General features: G+C 30.0%; 1 protein-coding gene across 1 annotated transcript; it reads left to right on the top strand.

Annotated features, from left to right (window-relative positions):
* Positions 1-301: 301 nt before the first annotated feature.
* LOC129908285 (putative mediator of RNA polymerase II transcription subunit 29) lies at positions 302-670 on the top strand. Its single transcript, XM_055984691.1, has one exon. It carries the CDS (start codon positions 302-304, stop codon positions 668-670), a length of 369 nt encoding a protein of 122 aa, XP_055840666.1.
* The last annotated feature ends 21,583 nt before the right edge of the window (positions 671-22,253 follow it).

The following is a 22,253-nucleotide window of genomic DNA, read 5'->3' as shown; positions in this document are numbered from 1 at the left end:
GGACCCTGCTTGGTGCTCTTTTCGCGAATGCTTGGGCAATAAATCTTGTCAGGGACGAAAAAGTGTTTGCATTTTATTTGAGTCAATGTTTTTTGTTTACCTACAAAAAAAAAAAAACATTTATTTAGCAAATCGTTGGAGGTTATTTAATTTAGTTGATGAAAGGGTTAAAAGCATTCAAGTAGATATAAAGTTTAGAAAACTAATTATTTTCTTACCCTAAAAATTTTAATGAAATCTTCTAACCAGTTTTTAGGTAGGATTATTCAAATAATATAAATATTCAAAATCGGAGAAGCTAATGGTTGAATTCCTGGAGACTGACAAGAATGATAAGACTGACAACACCGACAGCACCGACAAGACCAACACCCACAACACCCACAACACCCACAACACCCACAACACCAACAACACCAACTACACCAACAACACCAACAATACCGATAACACCGACAACACTGACAGCACCGACAACACCGACAATATTGACAACACCGATAACTTGACAACACTCCCAGCACCGACAAGACCAACCAACACCCACAACACCCACAACACCCACAACACCAACAACACCAACTACACCTACAACACCAACAACACCGGTAAGACCGAAAAAAGCCTCAAGGCTCTCAGTACTTGCTGCTATTGGAGTACGACTTCTTAAGAGACTCGGCCGTCAAAGTAACGAAAATTCAGCACAACAGAAAAGCCTGCTGCAAAATGATAAAAAGAACATCATGTGTGCAATTCACACGTGGTAGAAGTGAAACCTTAAAAAATCATTTTCCGTGCAAAAAAAAAAAAAAATAGAAAAAATCTCCCTATTTTTATTCTATCACCTTCAAATCCATGTTTTTTATATAACAACCTATATAAATTTTATATCATCTGAAAGCTTATTGTCTAAGCTCAAAATATATATATCGATCAGGTCTATGAGATATCTACAAAAAGAGCTAGAATTTTTTGAACTCGATCAATTTCCATCAAGAAAAGCGAAAAACACGTATTTTTATTTTATCACGCTAATAAATCCATTTTCTTCCCTAACAACCTTTAACAACCTACACCATCTGAAAGCTTATTGTCTTAGCTCAAAATATATATATATCGATCAAGTCTATGAGACATCTACAAAAAGAGCTGGAATTTTTTAAACTCGATGAAATTTCATAAAAAAAGCAAAAAAAAACATTTATTTTTATGTTCTCATGCTATTAATTCAATTTTTTTGTTTGACAACCTATAAAAAATTTTATACCATGTGAAAGCTTATTGTTTCACCTTGTGTAATGATGTATAAATCTTATTTCAAAGATGTCTACAAGAGAAGTTAGAATTTTTTTAAAGTCAACCATGTCGAATTTCCAGACTGAGATTACGGTACTTCCTACACTGGTAGCTGGTCATCGCCCACAGATCTCCACAGGTCTTTTGAGGTATGTTTCAATTTTTTTCAATTTAAGATTGTGTAACTTGTAGAGCACGTACCGTTATGTGTGATATATCAAATAAAAGGTTATGTTAGCAGCATGCGTATTAAAGTTAAATCAAATTTGTATGTGCACTAGATCAAAAGATATAACGTGTGTTGGAAAAGAACATCTTTTTACCGTTATCTCCGAATTTTGAATATGAAATTAATTGAAATTTTGTACAATTATAATTTATTTAATTACCTATCTGCGGTACAAATTTCATTCATCTATCTATTAAAATAAAAAAGTTATAACAAGTTGAAGTCGTGTCGCGTTTTCGTTTCATCTTGTTTCAAATCACTACGATACTAAAGAAGTTTTCACTTCAAAAAATTATTCCCAAAGTGCGACATTCATTTTATTGTTCCTAAAAAAGATCCAAAAATGAAATTATACAAAAAAAAATTATTCCCAATTCACTTTCAAAATAATAAAAAAAAAAAAAAAAAATATCTACAAAAACCGCAGGATACTCTTTTCTAATATCCCACTCCTACCATATCGCATTACAAAAGTAATCAACAGAAAAACAATTGCAAAATGCTTCTTCCTTTAGAGTTAATAAAATTTACATAATTATTTTATATCACATTTTTCATCCTTGTGCCACCAACAACAGTAAGTAAAGGTACATTGCAGGTATATAAGAGAGAGGGAAGCACTGCGGTACAAATATAACTTCACACCGCTTTAGGCAAACAACATAAATTATGCAAAGAAAATGAGGTTCTTATTTGTGCTGCTTAAAGAAAAATAAAATAAAAAAGCTAAAATTAAACATCCAACACAAAAGTTATGGGTGGTGGAAGGGGATATATAAACTCACTCTCCTTGTTTCTACCAATTCAGTAACAAGGACATTAACACCCCGTATATACAACTTGTTGTTATGCCACTTGACAAAGGAAAAAAAAACCACCCAAGTCTACACCTAGTGCAGTATCCTGATTCCAAGTTTGTGTGTGCGGTAAAGTTGTTTGCATGATGGCTGTGGAAGGATATTTTCCGCCAAGAGATTTTTCTCTTAATGATTTTTAACGCTAAGCTGGTCCTTTGGCACGTTCTCGTGTAGCCCTAAAGCTAAAGGAAGCCAATTTGCAGCAGCATTTCATTTTACACCTGTAAAACGATTTCACCTTACTTCAACCCCTCCTCCCATAATGCGAGTCAACATCACACACTCATACATATAGTTTTATATACTCATTCCAATGAAATCCACAGAGAGTGTATGTTTTATCCTTTAAAATATAAGTAAAGTAGAAAACATTTAACGAGGAGGTGCACCGAAAATGAACTCCAAGTCCAACAATAAGTCGAATGTATTGTACGGATGATGACTTTGAAGGGCGTCCTAGTGTGTGTGTGTGGAGCAATCCTATTTTGCTCCTTTTTTTTTTGCTTCGTCCTTAAATTAACTCAAGGGTAATTCCATGATAAAGTGGACACGAATTTTGAACAAATTATGCAGTCTTTTTTACTTTTTTTATTAGAAAATTACTATTTACAAACGGCAACTCTTTATGCAAGTTGCAAAAAAATATTCTTTGTTGTATTCCCTTTTGGATAGACATAAAATTCAGGGAGTTTAATAATCTTAAAGCATTTTTATAGCATAAGCTTGACAACAACAGAAGAATTTCACATGAAAATGACGGAAAAACAAGCAAACTGAAAATATGATGAGTCTAATAGTGACGATGACAATATCTCCTAATGAGTGCTAAAATAAGTTAACATTTAAGCAAGCTTCGTTACACACTATTCGATTAAAAAAAAACTTGAGTGAAAATGCATCTTTTCTTTACTTTTGGAACCACAAATCGCAGGTAACATGAGTTACCAAAATAATGTAACGTGAGTTACCTAAATATTTAAAAATTTTTCCTCGAAATATTGAAAAAATGTTTGGTTTTGTCACTCATATTAAAAGCTTGTAATTTTGTATGTATGGAATCTTCATTGAAAACAAATTAAGATTCTTAATTATCACATAAAAACTTCATACTGTCGGACTCTTAAAATTCGTGTCCGATTTTTGTAACGTGAGTTACCATCAAACTTTTATTTTTCCCAAGCAAATGTTAAAAATAAAGAAAATTTTTTTAGTTAATTATGAAAGTAATAGTTATGCTCCATTCATGGATAGTAATTTCGTATCAATTTACATTAAAATTGAAAAAAAAAAAAATATTTATGTGTTGGAAATTTTTGTGAATGTAACGTGAGTTACCATGGAATTGCCCTCAACCAAAGGAATTTGAATTTCAAATTCAAATGCCATTTTTTTAAAGGCCTTCATCGTTGTCGTCTCTCCCACCATCGTCACACATCCCACTTCAGTCGCACACTCACATGAGTGATGATTTTTATACAAACATGACTGAACTTTCAACTTTCATCAAGAAAATCTACAAAATTTAACTGTACTGTGCAGCTTTACGTTTTTCTTTTCTAGTTTATCCAATTTGTGCAAATCTTACTCGTTGTTGAAGAAAGAACAAAAAAAGGAGGAAAAAAAAGAAAGAAAACAGGATGTGTTGCAAATCCTATTTGGATCTGTGAAATGTTTCCTAAGAAAATCCCTTTTCTTCTTTTTTTACCCCAAACAATTTGGATAGATATTCGTTACTCATTTTCACTTGCAATAAAGGATGAGTACTGAAAACGCAAATATTTTTAACCGGAATTGTTAGGCGCCTATTTTTGGAAGTATTAAAGATTTATAATTCTATTGTTTCATTGTTAGGTTCTTCTCAAGAAAAAAATAGAAATTCACCGGACCACCACCGCACCACTGCCGAAGAACAGCCGCACGGTTTTATTTTGTATGGAAAATTTCTACACACTATGATAAATAGAAATTTTTCATCATGATGCGGATGAATAGAAATTTTTGATCATGGTGCAGCTGTGGTGCGGCAGAGCTGCAGCGACGATTCGGCGGAGTTCCATTTTAACTCGGGTTCCTCTACTTAAATTTGATCGAAGCCTTAACACACGACCAAAACCGCTGGAGAACTGATTCAAAATTGTTTATGTTCAGGTTCCTGTGGAACGGAAAGCAAATCTAAGCAATTCCATGGAACCATGACATGAGGTTAATTTTTTTTTAGAATTTCGATATTCGTTTCACTTTTTGCTTTGGTTTATTTTTGATGTTTCATGACGCGCCGGATTTAAACTAAAAACATGAATTCGCACTCACATGTGATTTGGAATAAGCGGATTTCTGTTTTGGCAATGAAGGTCATTTAGTTTTTTAATCTGGGATTTTGTTGGAATAATGCTAATGCTTTGCATCGGTTAATTCATGAAATAATAAAATTTTAGTTTCTATTGGTTTAAGTAATTAAACATTAAAATAGGTAATTTTGAATGATATATTAATTTAGTCAAAATAGACGTTCTCCCAGAAGAAAACTCACAAGAGTAAGAGTAAGAGTAAGAGTAAGAGTAAGAGTAAGAGTAAGAGTAAGAGTAAGAGTAAGAGTAAGAGTAAGAGTAAGAGTAAGAGTAAGAGTAAGAGTAAGAGTAAGAGTAAGAGTAAGAGTAAGAGTAAGAGTAAGAGTAAGAGTAAGAGTAAGAGTAAGAGTAAGAGTAAGAGTAAGAGTAAGAGTAAGAGTAAGAGTAAGAGTAAGAGTAAGAGTAAGAGTAAGAGTAAGAGTAAGAGTAAGAGTAAGAGTAAGAGTAAGAGTAAGAGTAAGAGTAAGAGTAAGAGTAAGAGTAAGAGTAAGAGTAAGAGTAAGAGTAAGAGTAAGAGTAAGAGTAAGAGTAAGAGTAAGAGTAAGAGTAAGAGTAAGAGTAAGAGTAAGAGTAAGAGTAAGAGTAAGAGTAAGAGTAAGAGTAAGAGTAAGAGTAAGAGTAAGAGTAAGAGTAAGAGTAAGAGTAAGAGTAAGAGTAAGAGTAAGAGTAAGAGTAAGAGTAAGAGTAAGAGTAAGAGTAAGAGTAAGAGTAAGAGTAAGAGTAAGAGTAAGAGTAAGAGTAAGAGTAAGAGTAAGAGTAAGAGTAAGAGTAAGAGTAAGAGTAAGAGTAAGAGTAAGAGTAAGAGTAAGAGTAAGAGTAAGAGTAAGAGTAAGAGTAAGAGTAAGAGTAAGAGTAAGAGTAAGAGTAAGAGTAAGAGTAAGAGTAAGAGTAAGAGTAAGAGTAAGAGTAAGAGTAAGAGTAAGAGTAAGAGTAAGAGTAAGAGTAAGAGTAAGAGTAAGAGTAAGAGTAAGAGTAAGAGTAAGAGTAAGAGTAAGAGTAAGAGTAAGAGTAAGAGTAAGAGTAAGAGTAAGAGTAAGAGTAAGAGTAAGAGTAAGAGTAAGAGTAAGAGTAAGAGTAAGAGTAAGAGTAAGAGTAAGAGTAAGAGTAAGAGTAAGAGTAAGAGTAAGAGTAAGAGTAAGAGTAAGAGTAAGAGTAAGAGTAAGAGTACTAAATTGTATTAAAATTCAGATTAAAGCTTAAATTATTTCACCTCTAGCCACCTAATCTACCTTAAACGTTAATCCTTTATCAAACTCGATTTAATAGAACCCCCACTTCGGCCATTGTCGGGGTCGTTTTACGAAAAGCAATTTATCAAGGACAATTCATTAACAATTCACGCACTCCTGTACATTTCTCAAAATTGAATGCCAAATTCCCCTCGCCATTGTCGTCTTCTCCCCTCATCATCACAATACCATACACTATTAACAGCAACATAAATATAATCGTCTCTGTGCCGCCACAAATATGCGAATCCTGTTATAAAATCTCACTCCGCAAAATTTTGAATTGAAAATGTATCCGTACCTATTGCACAAGTTGCAACAACACACTCAACACACTACATTGCCCTCGAAACAAATTTTGTGCAACGTTTGCATGATGTTCTGTCCTTTGCAAACTAATATGAACAATGCTCCCCCCCCCCCCCCCCTCCCATTCTCATAGTACAGTACTAGAATACCATTCAAGACTTAGAGAGAGACCACTTTATATATGAAAACAGAACCAATAAACTGTAAAATAATTCCTCACAAAAATGCCCAGAACGTAATTAAATTATGAAAGGGACACATAAGACATAATAAGTCATAAATCAAATCGCATTCCCCGAGGGTCATTTGACATAAGGCATGTTTCAAATTGCAACACACACAAATCCCCCTTTCCTGAAGGATATGGGGTAAAAAGGGGGGGATCAAAAGCCAAAACACCAAGTTGTACGACGACGTTGAAGGGAAACATGTGCGCCAGCTCGAGTTTGTTGTCCCATAAACACTTTCCAAAGTTTTATGGTCAGGACATTGGAGGGCTCTAACTCGGCCTTTTGAACATGGAAAGTGGGAAACTATAGCCGAGAAACCCCCCAAAAATTCTGTTCTGGCTTATATCGAACCATTGGCCATAAGTGTTTGGTTTGCATGTTATAGAAGCGAAGCTGTGCATCATCCCCCTCCCCAGTGTTGCTGTTGTGAGTCGTGCTCTCGCTCGAAACAATTTGGCCAGAACAATATTTCGGTAAGGGTTCGGTCCGGGTCCGTTTTGTATGACTGGCAGACATGTCTATGCCAGTTCCAATGTAATTAACAACACATCCTGTCTCTGAAATTGTAACTGTAATTAAAATATGAGATTCATCACACTCCATATGCAATAGAAAGGCTCCATAATGTCCTCTTGCATATAGATTGGAGAGAATGCGAAAGCTTAGAGATGCATTTGTATCACACATTTTTCAAAGGATTTTTTTTTCGGTTCATCTGCGTGTTTTTAACTGCGAGGAAAATGACAAACTTATTTCAAAAGTACGGTTGTTATCCTTGAAAAATCTAGGTGACCTCTTTTAAACGAGTAATTCATTTGGGGGCTTGATTGAGATTTGCGGGGGTGGTGTGTACCCTTGTTGAACCTTTTCAATTCAATTTCAATGAGGCACATGCGAGATGAAAACCTTCCTTGTCGAGGACCACCACATCAAGGAGAGTTGCAAAATTACTACGACCAACGACACGACGATGTTAAAGGCAATCAGTACGTCTGCTTTATTATCCTTTGTGTTGGCTTAAATTGAAAATTAATATTTAATTCGTTAGCGGGAGAGCGAGCGTATTTCTTTTTTCTTTATTTTTTGTTGCTGTTGATTCTTGTGTATAGTTGGTGTTGTGTCCTTCAAGGCTCTCAACACACACACACACATACACAAACAATGTGCGTGTGGTGCAATTGTAGGAATTCTTTTATATATTGAAAAAGTCTTTAATCTGAGCAAAGTACTTAGTTGTGTTTTTTAACTGTCTTAAGTAAACACATCAGCGAAAAAGATGTTTGGTCTCTGAATGTCTATTTTACTGTTTACCATAGTGAATTTCAATCAAATGAAATATAAATAAATTTTAATTAAAAAAAAAAATGCATAGATGATAGGAAACATACGTAAAGGTTATGATTAATTGATGGAGGTATATAAAACTCAGTTGGGGGTTGTTATGCACTGTAATCTTTTAAAGTACTCAGGCGCACGAGGAGGTTAATAGAATTTATTTTTTCTTGTTTTAAAGGAGAAAATATTGTACACAGAAGGTTCTTAAAATATTACTTGCTATAAAATTGTGATATTAAACGTTGCAAGGGTTTTGTCCAAGCATAATTTTGAATTTCATTGAATACACTCCACGTCATATGATGAATATATGACATTTTGAAAACTCGTCGTCGGTTCAAACTTTGCTAGCGGTCATATAAAAAAAAAGTGAAAAAATAAGTAAAAAGTTTACGAAAAAAAAAAGTTGACAAGGGACAAGGCAAAAAATCGTTACAACATAATGAAGAATACAAATTCGAAGAAAAGTGGGTAACTCCATATAGGGTTCGATATGGAGTATTCGTATTTTTGAATTGATTTAAAATAAAATGGCCGACTTGGTAGCACGGACTTGCTGTTTGAGTTTAGACTAGGTACTTAAATTTTCAAAACTTTTTATATAGGAATTAAGTAGCGGTATATGTTCATCGGAATCGTTCAATGGGTTATAAGAGAAGATAAAACCGAGGAGTGCTATTAAATGAGAGGGTGGAAACTGAAGATAGGGGTGTAAAAGCACCCTTTTTGTTTTTTTTCAATATATCTCGTAAACCGAGCAAAATTTTAAGATATTGCTCTCATAACTTTTTGTAGAGAATTGAATTTCCTATTAGAATAATATTTTATAAAAATTGAAAAAAAAATATTTCCATACCAAAATAGTTGAAACAATCATAAAAAAAATTTCAAAAAAATCGATTTTTTGAGTCCCCCCGTTTATTAAAAAACAACGGCAACACTTACAGTTTTGATTGATACTTTTTTCAAAATCTAGAATTATAAACTTAATATTAATTTTAAAATGAAGTTATTTTAATCAATTGTTTTTGAAATAAACGAGTGATTCCGATAATGAAAGTATATTGTCTATTTTTCAATTTTCTCAAAAAGTAGAAGGCACAGGAACATTATGATTTTCGGTTTTATGTTCTTTTATAACCCATTGAACGATTCCTGCAATAAAAACCCGTGAACGTCTTAGTTCCTTATTTCCCTGTTTTTTTCGACATAATCAATAGCCTATCAATTTGATATTTTTATTAAGATGCATTTCAAAATCCAATAGGTAGTTAGAGCCTTTTTTAATGAACTTTTTCTTATAAATAATTTTTTGAAAATAAAATTTTTAATAAACATTGTTATGCTATTTTGTAGAAATTGTTAGTCTAAATCTTAAATGTAAATTTTAAAAAAATTATTTAATTTCTTTTTTGATGTTGGATTATTGTTACTAAAGAAAAGTATGTGAAAATAAATTGCACGACTGGGGTCGCACGTATTTCCTCTTATGCTTAAAGTTACTTTAATGTTAAGCTTTTTATTCAAGAAAATTATGGAAAATAAAAAAAAATAATAAATAAAATCTGTTTTTATAATTAATTAAACACCAATTTAAATGATGTTTTACAAAAAACAAAGTATGCAAGTTTATTTCTTGTATAAAAATGAATTTTTAGAAAAACTTTTTTTTTTCAAAATCGTTAGAGCCGTTTTTTAAAAGAATAATTTTTTATATATAAAAAATTTTCTAACATTTTTCAAAAAAAAATGTTGGTATGCCATTTTGAGGAAATAACAAGTTTACACATAAAAACGAAATTTCAAAATTTTTCGCAAACATGTTTTCAAAAAATTGATTTTTCAAAAATAAATTTTGAAATATTTTTTAAAAATCCAAATATGTGTTCTAAAATTTTAATATTACCTTTACTTAAACGCTTCTGTATAAAAATTTTCGTTGAAATCGGGTTAGTATTGTATGAGATATTCATAAATAAAAAAAAAACCGTTCTATGACAGGTACCGTTAATAACGGTAAAAAAAATATTTTTTTATTTCAAAAATTGGCTCTGTTGTTTTTTAATTAAGCTTTCTTTTTCCGTTATATGACAGGTACCGTTAGTTTTGGTCCTAAAAAAAAATTTCAAAAATTTACGAAAAGTCCAATTAAAACATTGATATAAATGGTACCCTTGCGAACTGTGTTTAAAATATTGTCACTACCATTGTAGTTACGAATAAATTAAGTCCATGTTTTTTTAAGAATATTTTATTCAAGTGTAGAAAAAATGTGGGTTTATTGCAAAAAACTTAGTAATTTTATTGATATTCAGCAATTATGTTAAATTTTGATCTTAAAACCACGAATCTGAAGTGTCTTTAAGAACATCATTGTTAAAAGGGTATTTTTTTAATAGAAAAATATCTTCAAAAAATAATTTTGGGTATTTTTCGAGGATAAAGTAAATTCTGTACTACTGTCATTGATTCTTTTAGAACTTTGATGTGAATAGATGTTTTATTTGTAATGGCAATTAAAAAGAAAATGAGTTTTTTGGTGAAAGAGTGTTTTTTTGAGTAAAGGAAACAAAATTAGCCCCAAAAAAAATGTATGTTATGTACATTCACTTGCCAGAAAAAATTTCTATCCCAAATGTAGCACTATTACCAAATGTCACTATAATTATGTATAATTTATAATTATGCCCTCCATCTCTTCCGAGAAAAACACTCTTCCACACAATTTTTTTTTAGAATCTTTTGATCCTTAAATCTTATTCCAAAAGCAAACCTTTTGCCAAGTTTCATTAAAGTGACAATAACATTTCGATATGTGAACCACATAAATAAATAAAAAAATATACAACACGTCAATCGAATAGCACAGAGTGTTAAAGACATAATTGATTTAAGAAATCATATCCAACAACAAACATGTTTATCAAGAAAATATTTCATAATTAAGTTGTAACAGGAAATTAAAGCCATTTCCGGTTGAATAAATTAATTCAGTGGACGTTATTTAAGGGCAACATACAAACATTAAAGTTACAGGCACAGGTTTAACTCGGGAGTACATTAAGCTACATATTTTATTAGTAGGCCTTCACAAAAAACTATCAAATGCGAACGAAAACTTTCTTTTACATACTTATAACTTTAAGCGTATTTATTTTGATAACTGGCTGGAAACTTAAAACGTTTTAAAAAAAAAACATTAAAAATTGATACAAGTTATCGAAAAAAAATTCTTTTGCTTTCCTACCCCGTTAGTTCAATGATAAACACCAAATACATACCTAGATTCAAAAGATTTTAGATTGTTCTGTTTTTTCCAAAGATTTTAATAACCCGCTGAGTCAAATTTGTTCGATTTGCAATTATTTTCTTGGAATGAATGATAAAAAAACAAGCTGTCAAAAAAATCAATTATAATTGTGTGAAAATAATTTGTAACACCCCGAAGCGTTCACAAATTTAAATCAACGCCTATATATCATTCGTCATTTAAATTACACAAATTTAGGTACACAATCCACCCACCCTTATAACCTAGAATTATTGTAAGTATAATAATTCTAATGAATATTTAAGGACATTTACAAACATAATTCCTTGGCACGAAGGACACCACCACCGCATCGTAATGCTTTCTTTATTATCATTACCTGGGTCATTTAAGTCCAATTCCTTATCACATAATGAGGCCAATAAAATGACCCGCAACAGGCAACAAGCTAAAGTTTTATAAGAGGTTCTTTTATGTCACCACTCAACACAACCCACAATCGCCCCCCCATCATTCTCCAACCATTTTTGTCGTTGTCACACCGGAAATGAGGGCGACACGAAGAGAGACATCTTCTGCTGATGGCTACAAACACACGACAAAATACCGGTTTTATCTGTATTTTTAATGCCCTGTCTACACTTAAAAGGACGCTGACATCACAACGAGGACGACCGACCCGACGACGATGAAGTCGAAGGTTTTTCATTCCCATCGATAATGTTGGCCCCCAAAGCAGTCATCATTTACTTGGGAGAGAAAAAAAAATATTGTAAACCTAAAATAACAGGGTTGTAAGTTATACCGCAACGCATCATATTTTAACACCCCACATTTTCATGGGGTCGAATGGGAGCGGGTTTTTGAATGTCCCTTGGAAGCCCATTAGAAATGGAAGGATATAATATTTCGATTGATGGTTGTTGTAGAGTGTAGGAGTAGATGATGGTGTTGGGTGATATAATTTGAAATTTAATAGTAAAATTTATGTAGATTTTTAGCACCATGCATTATGATTACGAAAAAGAGACCTTGTTCTTAGTTAAATATGAGTTACATTCTATAAGTAACGAGTAAAGTTGAGAGGATTTTTGAATTATACCCAAAGGGGTCAATTAGAATTACATATTAAATTATTATTATCTTCGGTTTCCTCAGCATTGTAAAAAGTTTTTGTTTTGATATTTTTATGTTGAAAATCCTTATATTATAGAAATAGATAGTTTTCGTATTGAATTATAATTGAAATTGGTCCGTTACAGATACTGTACTCATTTTGACCTTAGAATTAAATCGCAAACGTTACCTTTTCACCACAAATTCGTAAACAAATCAAACTCAAGATTACAATGAGACATGGTAAACAAAATTTAAAATTTTCAAAACCCTTAATGTTGGATTTTTTAAAGATATAAAAAAAAAACATTTTTTGAAAATTTTGTTTTATGTGTCGAATAATTATTTCTTTATATGTTTTTTCATTGAAAAATGTTAGAAAATCTTTATTTAAATTTAAATCCTTATTTGAATTTTCAAAAAACAAAATTCTGAAAATTCCCTGTTAAAATACAGACTTAATTATTTTGGAGATAGACCATTCGAATTTGTGTTTTCGTTATTTAAATTTTCAAACCTTTTCTTACATTTCTCATAATCTAAATTATAAACTTAAATTCAAATTTTTGTTTAATTAATTCTATAAAAAAAAGAGGTTTTCTGTAAAGCCAGTTTACGGACGATGATTTTACGTGATAACGTCGTTAGAAAACAGGTTGTGTGCTTTTGTTTAAAATGAGTCAATTGAAGCGTTTACTTTTTTCAAACAATCATAATTTACAAGAAAAAGCTAAAAAAAATACCTTTTTTATTTTCTCATTATATTATTTTTTTTATTTTAAAAGCTTCCAAAAAAAATTATGCAATTTAAAAGCCAAGTATTTCTTTTTAAGAATAAAACCATTTTTAAATTTTTACAATGCGTAAAAAGTATAAAAATGATTTATTGAAAACAATCATTTTCATCAAAAAAAAAACAAAAAAAACATGAATTTTTATTTTCTCAGGCTATGGAATCAATTTTTTTGTTTGACAACCTATAAAAAATATATACCATATTAAAGCCTATTATTTCACCTTTCATATGACGTATCAATCTCATTTCAAAGATGCATACAAGAAAAGTTAGAATTTTTTAAAGTCAACCATGTCAAATTTCCAGACTGAGATCACGGTACTTCCCACACTGGTGGCTGTTCGGGGAGCAACAGATCTCCACTGGTGTTGTGAGGTTTTTCGCAAGTTTCTTGATTTAACATTGTATAGCTTGTAGTTAGTCTACCGTTATGTGTGATATACCAAATGAAAGGTAAATGTATCAAGATGCTCATAAAAGTTTAATCAAATTTCTATCTGCTCTTGGTCAAAAGTTATAACCTGTTGAATTCTAAAATTTTATTTTACCGTTATCTCAAAATTGTATGTACGAAAATGATTGAAAATGATTCGCACACATATAGTCGTAGTCATGGTCTATCATTACTCCATATACTTTATTCCTGTATCTATTAAAGACAAAAAGATACAAATAAAAAACGATGAAAAACGGTTAAAAACGGTCAAAAAACGTGTTTTTTAAAAACTTGTTTCTTCCGTTATTCAGTCAAAACTCACTAAACGATTTCAAGTTTTTGCACATGTATGCATAATGCCAAAACCTACATGTCCTATAAATTTTTGAACGCTCCAAAAAAAGCTAAAAATCAAAAATTACCCAAAAATACCCCTAAAAACAAGTTTTTTTTTTTTCAAAAATTCATATTTCGAAACGCAGAGTGTTGGAAAAAAATCCGTACTAAAAGCCTAATTTTTTTTCCCTCATATTTCACTTGACATCTTTAGAATTGTCGAAAAAAATTTCCTTTACCCAAAATCATCATTTTATCATAGCCCCAACACGTGTACAACGTTCAAACAAAACGTTATAACTTAGTTTCAATTTTTTTTAGAATTTTTCCTTCAATGCAGTTATTCTTAAATTAATCTCATCTATCTATAGCAAATCAATTCTCTATGACTTCGCATTTAGATTTTAGCCCAAATTTCATCTTTCCGTTTTACCCCTGTTTATCCTATTAAATGACGGAATTTTGGATTAAGCTTTAGGTTATTATCTTTCAAATAAGCTATAGAAGATTTTTGTATCTCTAATAGTTTATTTTTAATTTTTAATTGAAATTTTTTGGTTTTCATTTATTAATAGAGCTTAAAAAGACCTTTCTTTTGAGATGTTCCACGACTGATTTGGAAGAAATTTTTAAAAAGCAATTTTTTCGATAAGGGGTTAACCTTGGATTTTTATCGAAAATTTGACCAAAATTGTATTTGTAATTTTTGTACCTTAATGATGATTCCTGTCTAGTATGAGTTCATATCTTAAAATCAAAACTTGTTTCGAGACTTTGGTCCGAAGATACATCTGCTACCGATTAAAAAAAAATATATATATTTTTTTTATTTTTCACTTACCTATCAATAGAACTTAATAAAGAGACATTTGTTTTAATGTTTTAATTCTTTTTAAATTCATTTTTTTCGATATTGATTTTTGTCGAAAATGTGAAAAAAAAAAATTGTCATCTTTGTACTTAAATCTTAAATGCAGTGGCCTGTTATTTATGAGCTATTTTTTTTAATTCGAAACCTGGTTCGAGAACTTGGTCAGAAAATATCTGCTTCCGAAAGTACCTAAGCAGAAATATAAAAAAAAATATTTCGTTTGCACTTACCTCAACGACCAACTAGTTGTCATTAATTAAAAGAGCTTAAAAAGATCTTTCTTTTGAGAACTCATGGATGGATTGGGAGGATTTTTTTTAAATTTTAAATCCCTAGGAATAACCGTTTTTTTATTATTCTTCTGATATTTTTCTGATAGCACTGGTCAACAAGGTTTTTGCCACAAGAACCAAAATATACTTTTCTAGTAGTTTTTGGGGTGCTGAATCCGAATCTGAAGTCAGAAAAATTTGATTGGTCTCTGCTTTTGAAATATTGCCGTTAGAAAATGTCAAAAAACGTCATTTTGGCTGTTTTCGAGGCTATGTTTTTATGTGGAGTAATTCAGTATAACGGTGCCTATAAGAGCTAGTTTTATTCTTTCAAAAAATGTTTAAATCTTTCCGATATCTCTTTTATTGCCCGAGATATTTGAAATTTAAGTAGCGGTCTTTGAATCAGAAACAACACTGGCCAACCAAATTAAACTTTTTTTTGCCACAAGAACCAAAATATACTTTTCTGAAGGTTTTTGGGTTGCTGAGCTCGAATCCGCAATCAGAAAAATTTTATTATCCTTAGTTCTTGAAATATTACCGTTATAAAATGCAAAATAAAGGTTTTTTTTTATAACGGTTATATTTCAAGAACGGAAGCTAATAGAATTTTTCTTATTGCGGATTCGAGCTCAGCAACCCAAAAACCTTCAGAAAAGTATATTTTGGGTCTTGTGGCAAAAATTCTGTGACCAGTGACTTAAACTTTAGATTAAGTATAGTTTCTCTTTGGCTTATAAAATGAAACTTAAGATATCTCGAGCATTAAAAGAGATATCGGGAAAATTTAAACAGTTTTTGAAAGAAGAATGTCTGTTCTTACAGTTACAAATTTGTTTTTAATGAATTACCCCACATAAAAACATAACCTCAAAAACAGCCAAAATGACGTTTTTTGACATTTTCTAATGGTAATATTTCAAAAACGGAGACCAATCAAATTTTTCTGACTTCAGATTCGGATTCAGCACCCCAAAAACTACTAGAAAAGTATATTTTGGTTCTTGTGGCGAAAAAAAAGTTAAATTTTGTTGACCAGTGTAGTCTAACTGATGATGATTGAAAAGTCAGTGGTCGAATCACGGCATACGTTCGTTAACGTATGGTTGCTATATGACCCCATCTTTTTCTACTGATTAAATGGAGACAGCAATAGTAAAAACGATAACGTATGATCGTAATCATGTGCCGTAATTCGACTCCAGGGCTTAATGTATGAAAAAGAAGTTTTCGAAAAAAAAATCACTGTTGGAGCTTTTTTTTCAATAGCTGAAGCTTTAAAAAAACTCATTGGTTTTTTTTTAATATTTTAAAATTTATAGTTTTTTGAAAATTCAATTCATCAAGTGAAAAAGTTGAGACACTTTTTTTCACGATATTCGTTAGATTCTTAATACTAGAAAGTTTTACCTAAAAATTGTTTCAATATCTAGGTACTACAATTTTCAACAAAGTAAAATTTGAAAAATCGCTAAGAATTTGGAAATTTGCTGATCCCTTGTTAAGAATATGCATATCAATCTTATTAAGCGCAGACTAAGCTCAAAGTCTTTCAGGGGTAAGGGGTACTTTCTTCTATTAACTAAAAGACTAGCTACGTCTCACAGTGGGGCAGAATAGGTAGATTTGTGATATTAATTACTTCTACTAATAATAACACATTTTTTGTCACTTTATTTGGTTTTGTAACTAAAGTTAACAGACTTCTTGAATTTTATGAACTTTTTTCCATTGAAATTTTTATTTTTCTCCAGGAAATTAATTAAGGGGACAAAATATTAATACATTTGAGAAAACCTATAATTTTGAATTATGTTTTTTTTTTTTGTTTAAAAAGTGAATTTTATTTTAAGAAATAGTTCTTCAGTTTACCCTTAGAAAAAAATTGTATAGGAAGGGGGCTGTATCATCCCTCATTCCGGTGGGAGGAACAATTTTCTGAAAATTTAACCTTAAATAAAAAAAAAAAATATAAAATCAAGAAAAAGACATAGAATACTGTGCAATAGCTTTTTTGAAAGCATATTTTGTATTCTTTCAAATGCTTTTCGATGTAAGTAGTTTTGGGAAATACTTTTTTTGAAATAAAATTTCAAAGTCAAAACTTTGAAAAAAAATTGTCAAATTTGATGTTCAAGTTATTGGTGGGATTTTTTTTAAAAACCTTATAGTCGCATCAATTTTAATTCGAAAAAAAATTAATAATAAATTGAATTAAAAAATATTTTAATAAAAAAAAAAAAGTAAAAAACAAAAGCACTAACTTTATATAACAAATCGCCCTGTTTCACGAAACTTCTTATAATAAAATAAAAAAAAAACAAATTTTAAAAAGGAAAAAAAAAACATTGTTTATAAGTAATCAGTGCATGATTGTCAAAAAAGAATGATTTTGTAATTTATTTTAATAAAATCAAAAAAGCACTTTCTTTAAAAAAAACCCTTTTTTTGATGTTCAAAATTTCATTAAAAATATTTTACTCAAACATTTAGCAAAAGTGTTTATATGGGCTTATAGAGTAATTGCTCATCATGCTTTCACAATTTTTAGATTTCCTAAATATTTGCCTAAACAGAAGATTTTGAGAAAAAAAACTTTAAGGTGCGTTTCAAAAAATTCATTATTTTCTCTTTCAATTTTTAAGTATAAGAAATTTTTTTTTTAATTTTTTTTTTTTTTCAGAAGAATAGTAATTCAGATACTTTTATCTATGCGAGAAATTTGTATTTTATTTTTTTCTCAAATAATTTTGAGTTTAAACAAATAAACAAAAGAACACCTTTTTTATTACTTATTAAAAACTGAATTTTTGCTCTAAAACTCTCAACTTCAACCGCATGAATAAACATAAATCAAAGACTTTGAACAATACAAATATGCTCATCTTATCAATTTTACTATTAAGTTTAGAAATCGTGATCTCTTTTTCCCATAGCTTTAGTTTAAAAAATAACACCACACTATATGGGGCTGCCCCACTGTGCGTCTATGCCAAACATTTATTTACATTTTTTAAGCAAAGTAATGCCGAATTTGAAATTTGATCTTATTTTGTCAGCATTATTATTTCACTTCCCTTTTCGTATTTGATTAAAAAAAAAGCTCAAATATATTGCAGGAGCAGGTTTAAGAAGAAATTTTCAATTTTTGAATGGATAGTGCTCAGACTTACTACATCTAGTTGGGAAATATTGAAAAATTCAAGCAATAATTATGAATTTGTAACGTGTATTTTTCCAAGTCTTTCCAAAATGTTCAAAATATATTTTTCCCAAATTATTCTTGTTATTATTTTATTCAAAAGTTTTTAATCCCCAAAGATCTAATATTGAGACCAAGGTGCGAGTAGTTAAATATATACCATCACCTTAACTAATGATGGAACTTTCAAATTTTTAAACAAACTTCCAACTTTCTATATTTTTTTCATTCTTTTTGTTTGAATTATTTTAACCCAATACGAAAAAAAAAAATTCCGTCCCTCGTTTCTACAATTCCATTTAAACTATTATCCTGCATTCTGTAAAGTCTAACAAAAGTACTAACTGTTAACAACTAACAGCCTAAGGATATTTTCCAACATTTCAACTGACGATACAAAAAAAAAAAAATCATAAAAAAAAAATTGCAACAAAAGATTAAGCACCAAAAAATTAAACATTTATTGCAGTGAAAAAGTCCGCAGGCTAAATTGTTGAAAGTTTCTCTCTGTTTCGAAATCATCGGACATAGTTCAAAAAGTTCTCACAAAATTTTGTAAACCTATTTCCCTCTCTAACCGACCCGGACCATCATTTAATCCCTTTTATGTCAATTTTCCAGTTTCGTAGTTAAATTGAGTGAAAGTGTTAACCCCCTTAAAAAACCCCAAGGATCCCAACATTGTCTGTGTCCTTTATTTTTACGAAAAATAAAATTCGTATTGAGACTCGTTTGCAGTAACAAAAGTTAATATAGAGACGTGTGTGTCCTTCCACCTGCAATGTTGAATTTGTACTAAAATTTATTCTCGCTTCTACAATATTATCCTTAAACACAAATCAGCTCCCCAGTTAGTACAACAAATAAAATACAATACGATACTCCCTGTGTGCTAACTGTTTCTGCCTGCTGCCTCCAAGCTCCACCACTGACACACCAAGGCACAAGGACGATGAGGACAACGAAACCCAACAACGACTATACCGAACGTTAAGGAGCATGTGCGCCAAAATCAGTTAGAGAAACCATTTGGCATATACAAAATATATATATAGATCTATGTGTATCCTTTAAGGAACATGATGATTTTATCAACCCCTCCTTTTGTGTGTGTATTGAAAATCTTCGTCTTGGCCAATCATAATTGTTTGATAAGGATATTCGCGATGTCGACGTTATATCCTCTGAGGAAGGCTATCGATGAAAATCCTTGTTTACATTGAAGATTACTTTTTTTTGTAGATTTTTTTTTTTCATTTATATTTTATTATTTTTTGGTTGAAAAGTGCGTAGAAAATTTTTGAGATGGTATACCAAAGAATCTTGGATACACCCAGATTTTGTATTGTTGTTGTATATAGTAGTTATTATCAGCTATTTTCGCATTGGGGTAGGATGAGGAATTTGATAAGAATGATTCGCAGATTTTTTAACCATTTAAAATTCTCTTGATTTTTGGTCTTGTTGTTTTTCAACAATTTATGTATCTGATTTATAAATTGATGTTGTAATGGGTTTTGGTATTTGGAGATGTAAAAGTTAGGTATGTTGGTACACAGTTTGAATTAAAAATTTGTATTACCTACTTTGAGGGCATATGAGAGGGAAGCGAATGAGGGCAATAAACTAAATTGTTTTCAAAATTTCTGTGAGGAAAATTACAATAATTTAAACGTTTGGAAACAATTTGATATTTCAGCTGACACCTTTATCATCTTTAAGGATAGTTGTATCCCCTTATGAGAATTAATAACTTAAAAAAAATAGATAAATAAGTCAGTGAATTAAACTGTAGGTACATAAGAAATACAAAAGAAACTTTAAACTATTACCAATTGTCTTCAAACAATATTTATTAACTAATCTGGCAGACACTACTGATTTTTTGTATATTTTTTCTTTAAGTGATGTATAAAAATGTTTGTAAATTAAATTTTAACTTTTATAAAAAAAAAAAAATTAAACACTCATACGCCAGATACTTTTTTTTATTTTATTACTATTTGCTTTGTTATTGAATTTTTTTCGAGAGAAAGGTTTAATTTTTGAATAAAAAAATGTATACAAAATTGAACACAATTGACTTGAAAAAAGACGTAGTTGAGAGAATCTGGAACAAGCCCGAATTAACATTTTTACACAAATTTTAAAAAGAATTTTTTTAAAAAAGAAAAAGAGAAACTAAAAATACTAAAGGCAATTTTCATTCAGTACAAAATCATCCCAAAAAAATGATTTTCTTGTTAAAATTTACCATAAACAATAATTCAATTGATTGGTAAGCGATAGAAATTTGATATACTTTTAGGAATTTCTAATTATAAAATATTACGTATACGTCACAGTGACCCACTTTTCTTTTATAAACTTTAATCTTTAAATCTATGTTGGGATCAAAATTATTTTTTTTTTTACTTTGAATAAAATGGAACCTATGAACATTCTTACTTCCATTTAATGCAATAAACATGTGTCTACCCAAATTAAAATTTCGCCAAAGTCGTTTTTATGGAAATTAATTTTAAGTTTGAAAACAAATTTGAAATTATACCAATCGCTTTAAACAATTAATTTTCAAAAAAAGGTGAATAAAATTATAATGAAAATAGATTTTTAACGCATTTCAACATATAAAAAATTCTATGAGAAACATTAGCACTAAAAGTTGTTGAGTTGAGATGTTTTCTATTACGTCGATCTTTTGAGTTTTCTATATTAGGCCTCAAAAACATATTTCAAATGAAATTCTTTTTATGTTTAATCCAAAATAAACCTTTATATTTAATTGTTGCTTTATTTAATCCAAACTAGAAGTCACAAAATTGAAATTTTGAAATATCATAAACAAAAACAAAATTAAACGCTGATGAAACTCGGCGTCAAAAGTTAAAGTAGATTACAGAAAAATCTTAGTTCCTTTTTTTTAAGACTTATTTGAGACAAAAAGATTATATACTTTCCGTTCCTGCTGTTAGAAAATTACAATTATAATGCATAATTTTATTTGGTGTATTATTTAGGGAAAACGGCACGATATTAAAGTATTTTTAAAACGTGATGTGCCAGTGAAATTTTGACTTCGGATGCGAAACCAGCACACACAAATTTCTATGGTTTGATCCATGTTGATCTATTTTCATTACAGACCAGTTATATCCAACGAAGAGCAACAAATATCAGCAACAAATAAATGCACGACTAAGTTGCACATAAATACATGCGTAAATGTTTTATGATTTTTAATTTTAAGATAAAATTTAAAGACAAATAATATTCTGTTATTTTTAGAGAGTTTATATCTAATTAAAAAATATATAAAATTTGATATAATATCACGAAAATAGTTTTAACCAAGAAATTATATAACATTTATATTCTTGTACAGAATTGAATTTTTTTTTGAAAGAATTTTTGAAAATTGTGTGATTTGAGGCAAAAGTATTTATCAAAAATAGTTACATAATTGTATTTCAATTTTTTTTTTTTACAGATTAGATTTTTTTCACCATTTGTAAAGCAAAATCTCTTAAAAATATTCGATTTGACTACGTTAAAATTTATTTATTTAATTTTTGTATATTTCATTAAAATCTTAAAATGCGAATAGTTAAATATTTTTAAAGTTTTACTTCTTCTGGAGCGTTATACACAAGTTAAATTTACAACTGAGCGACAGTTTTGTCAATTTCCAAATGTTTCGTAAACATTAAAACTGTTTGTTTCTTTTTTTTCCATCATTAACTTTTCGTATAATTAAGCATGCACATTTATAAGTCAATGATTTAGAATTCAATTTTTGGAATTCAAGCTTAAGTACAGAACATTTCATGAAATCAGTTAAATTTAACAAAAAAAACAAAAAAAATCACACATTTTTATTAACAGAAATCTTTTTTACTATCAAACTTAGGAACGGTTGCCTTCATAGCAATGCGCAGTCAATTTTGTTCTTTTGTGTGCCTTTTTTTAGCAAAAACAAGTATTAATCTTATGAAATAAGGAAACTAAGGCCCATTTGCTGAAACTAGTCGTAAATTTTGATCTTAGCTAGGCCGAACATAGCTCTTATGTTTTACTTAGTTTATTCTAAGTTTCTAAAAAAAATTTATGTTCAACC

Source organism: Episyrphus balteatus, chromosome 2 (genome assembly GCF_945859705.1).
Source record: "Episyrphus balteatus chromosome 2, idEpiBalt1.1, whole genome shotgun sequence".
NCBI classification, from domain to species: domain Eukaryota; kingdom Metazoa; phylum Arthropoda; class Insecta; order Diptera; family Syrphidae; genus Episyrphus; species Episyrphus balteatus.
Note: the sequence above shows the minus strand (reverse complement) of the source record. Positions and strands in the feature narration are given on the sequence as shown.

Excerpts from the sequence above, each read along its gene's own strand:
- LOC129908285 (XM_055984691.1), top strand. The coding sequence starts at position 302 with ATGGTTGAATTCCTGGAGACTGACAAGAATGATAAGACTGACAACACC.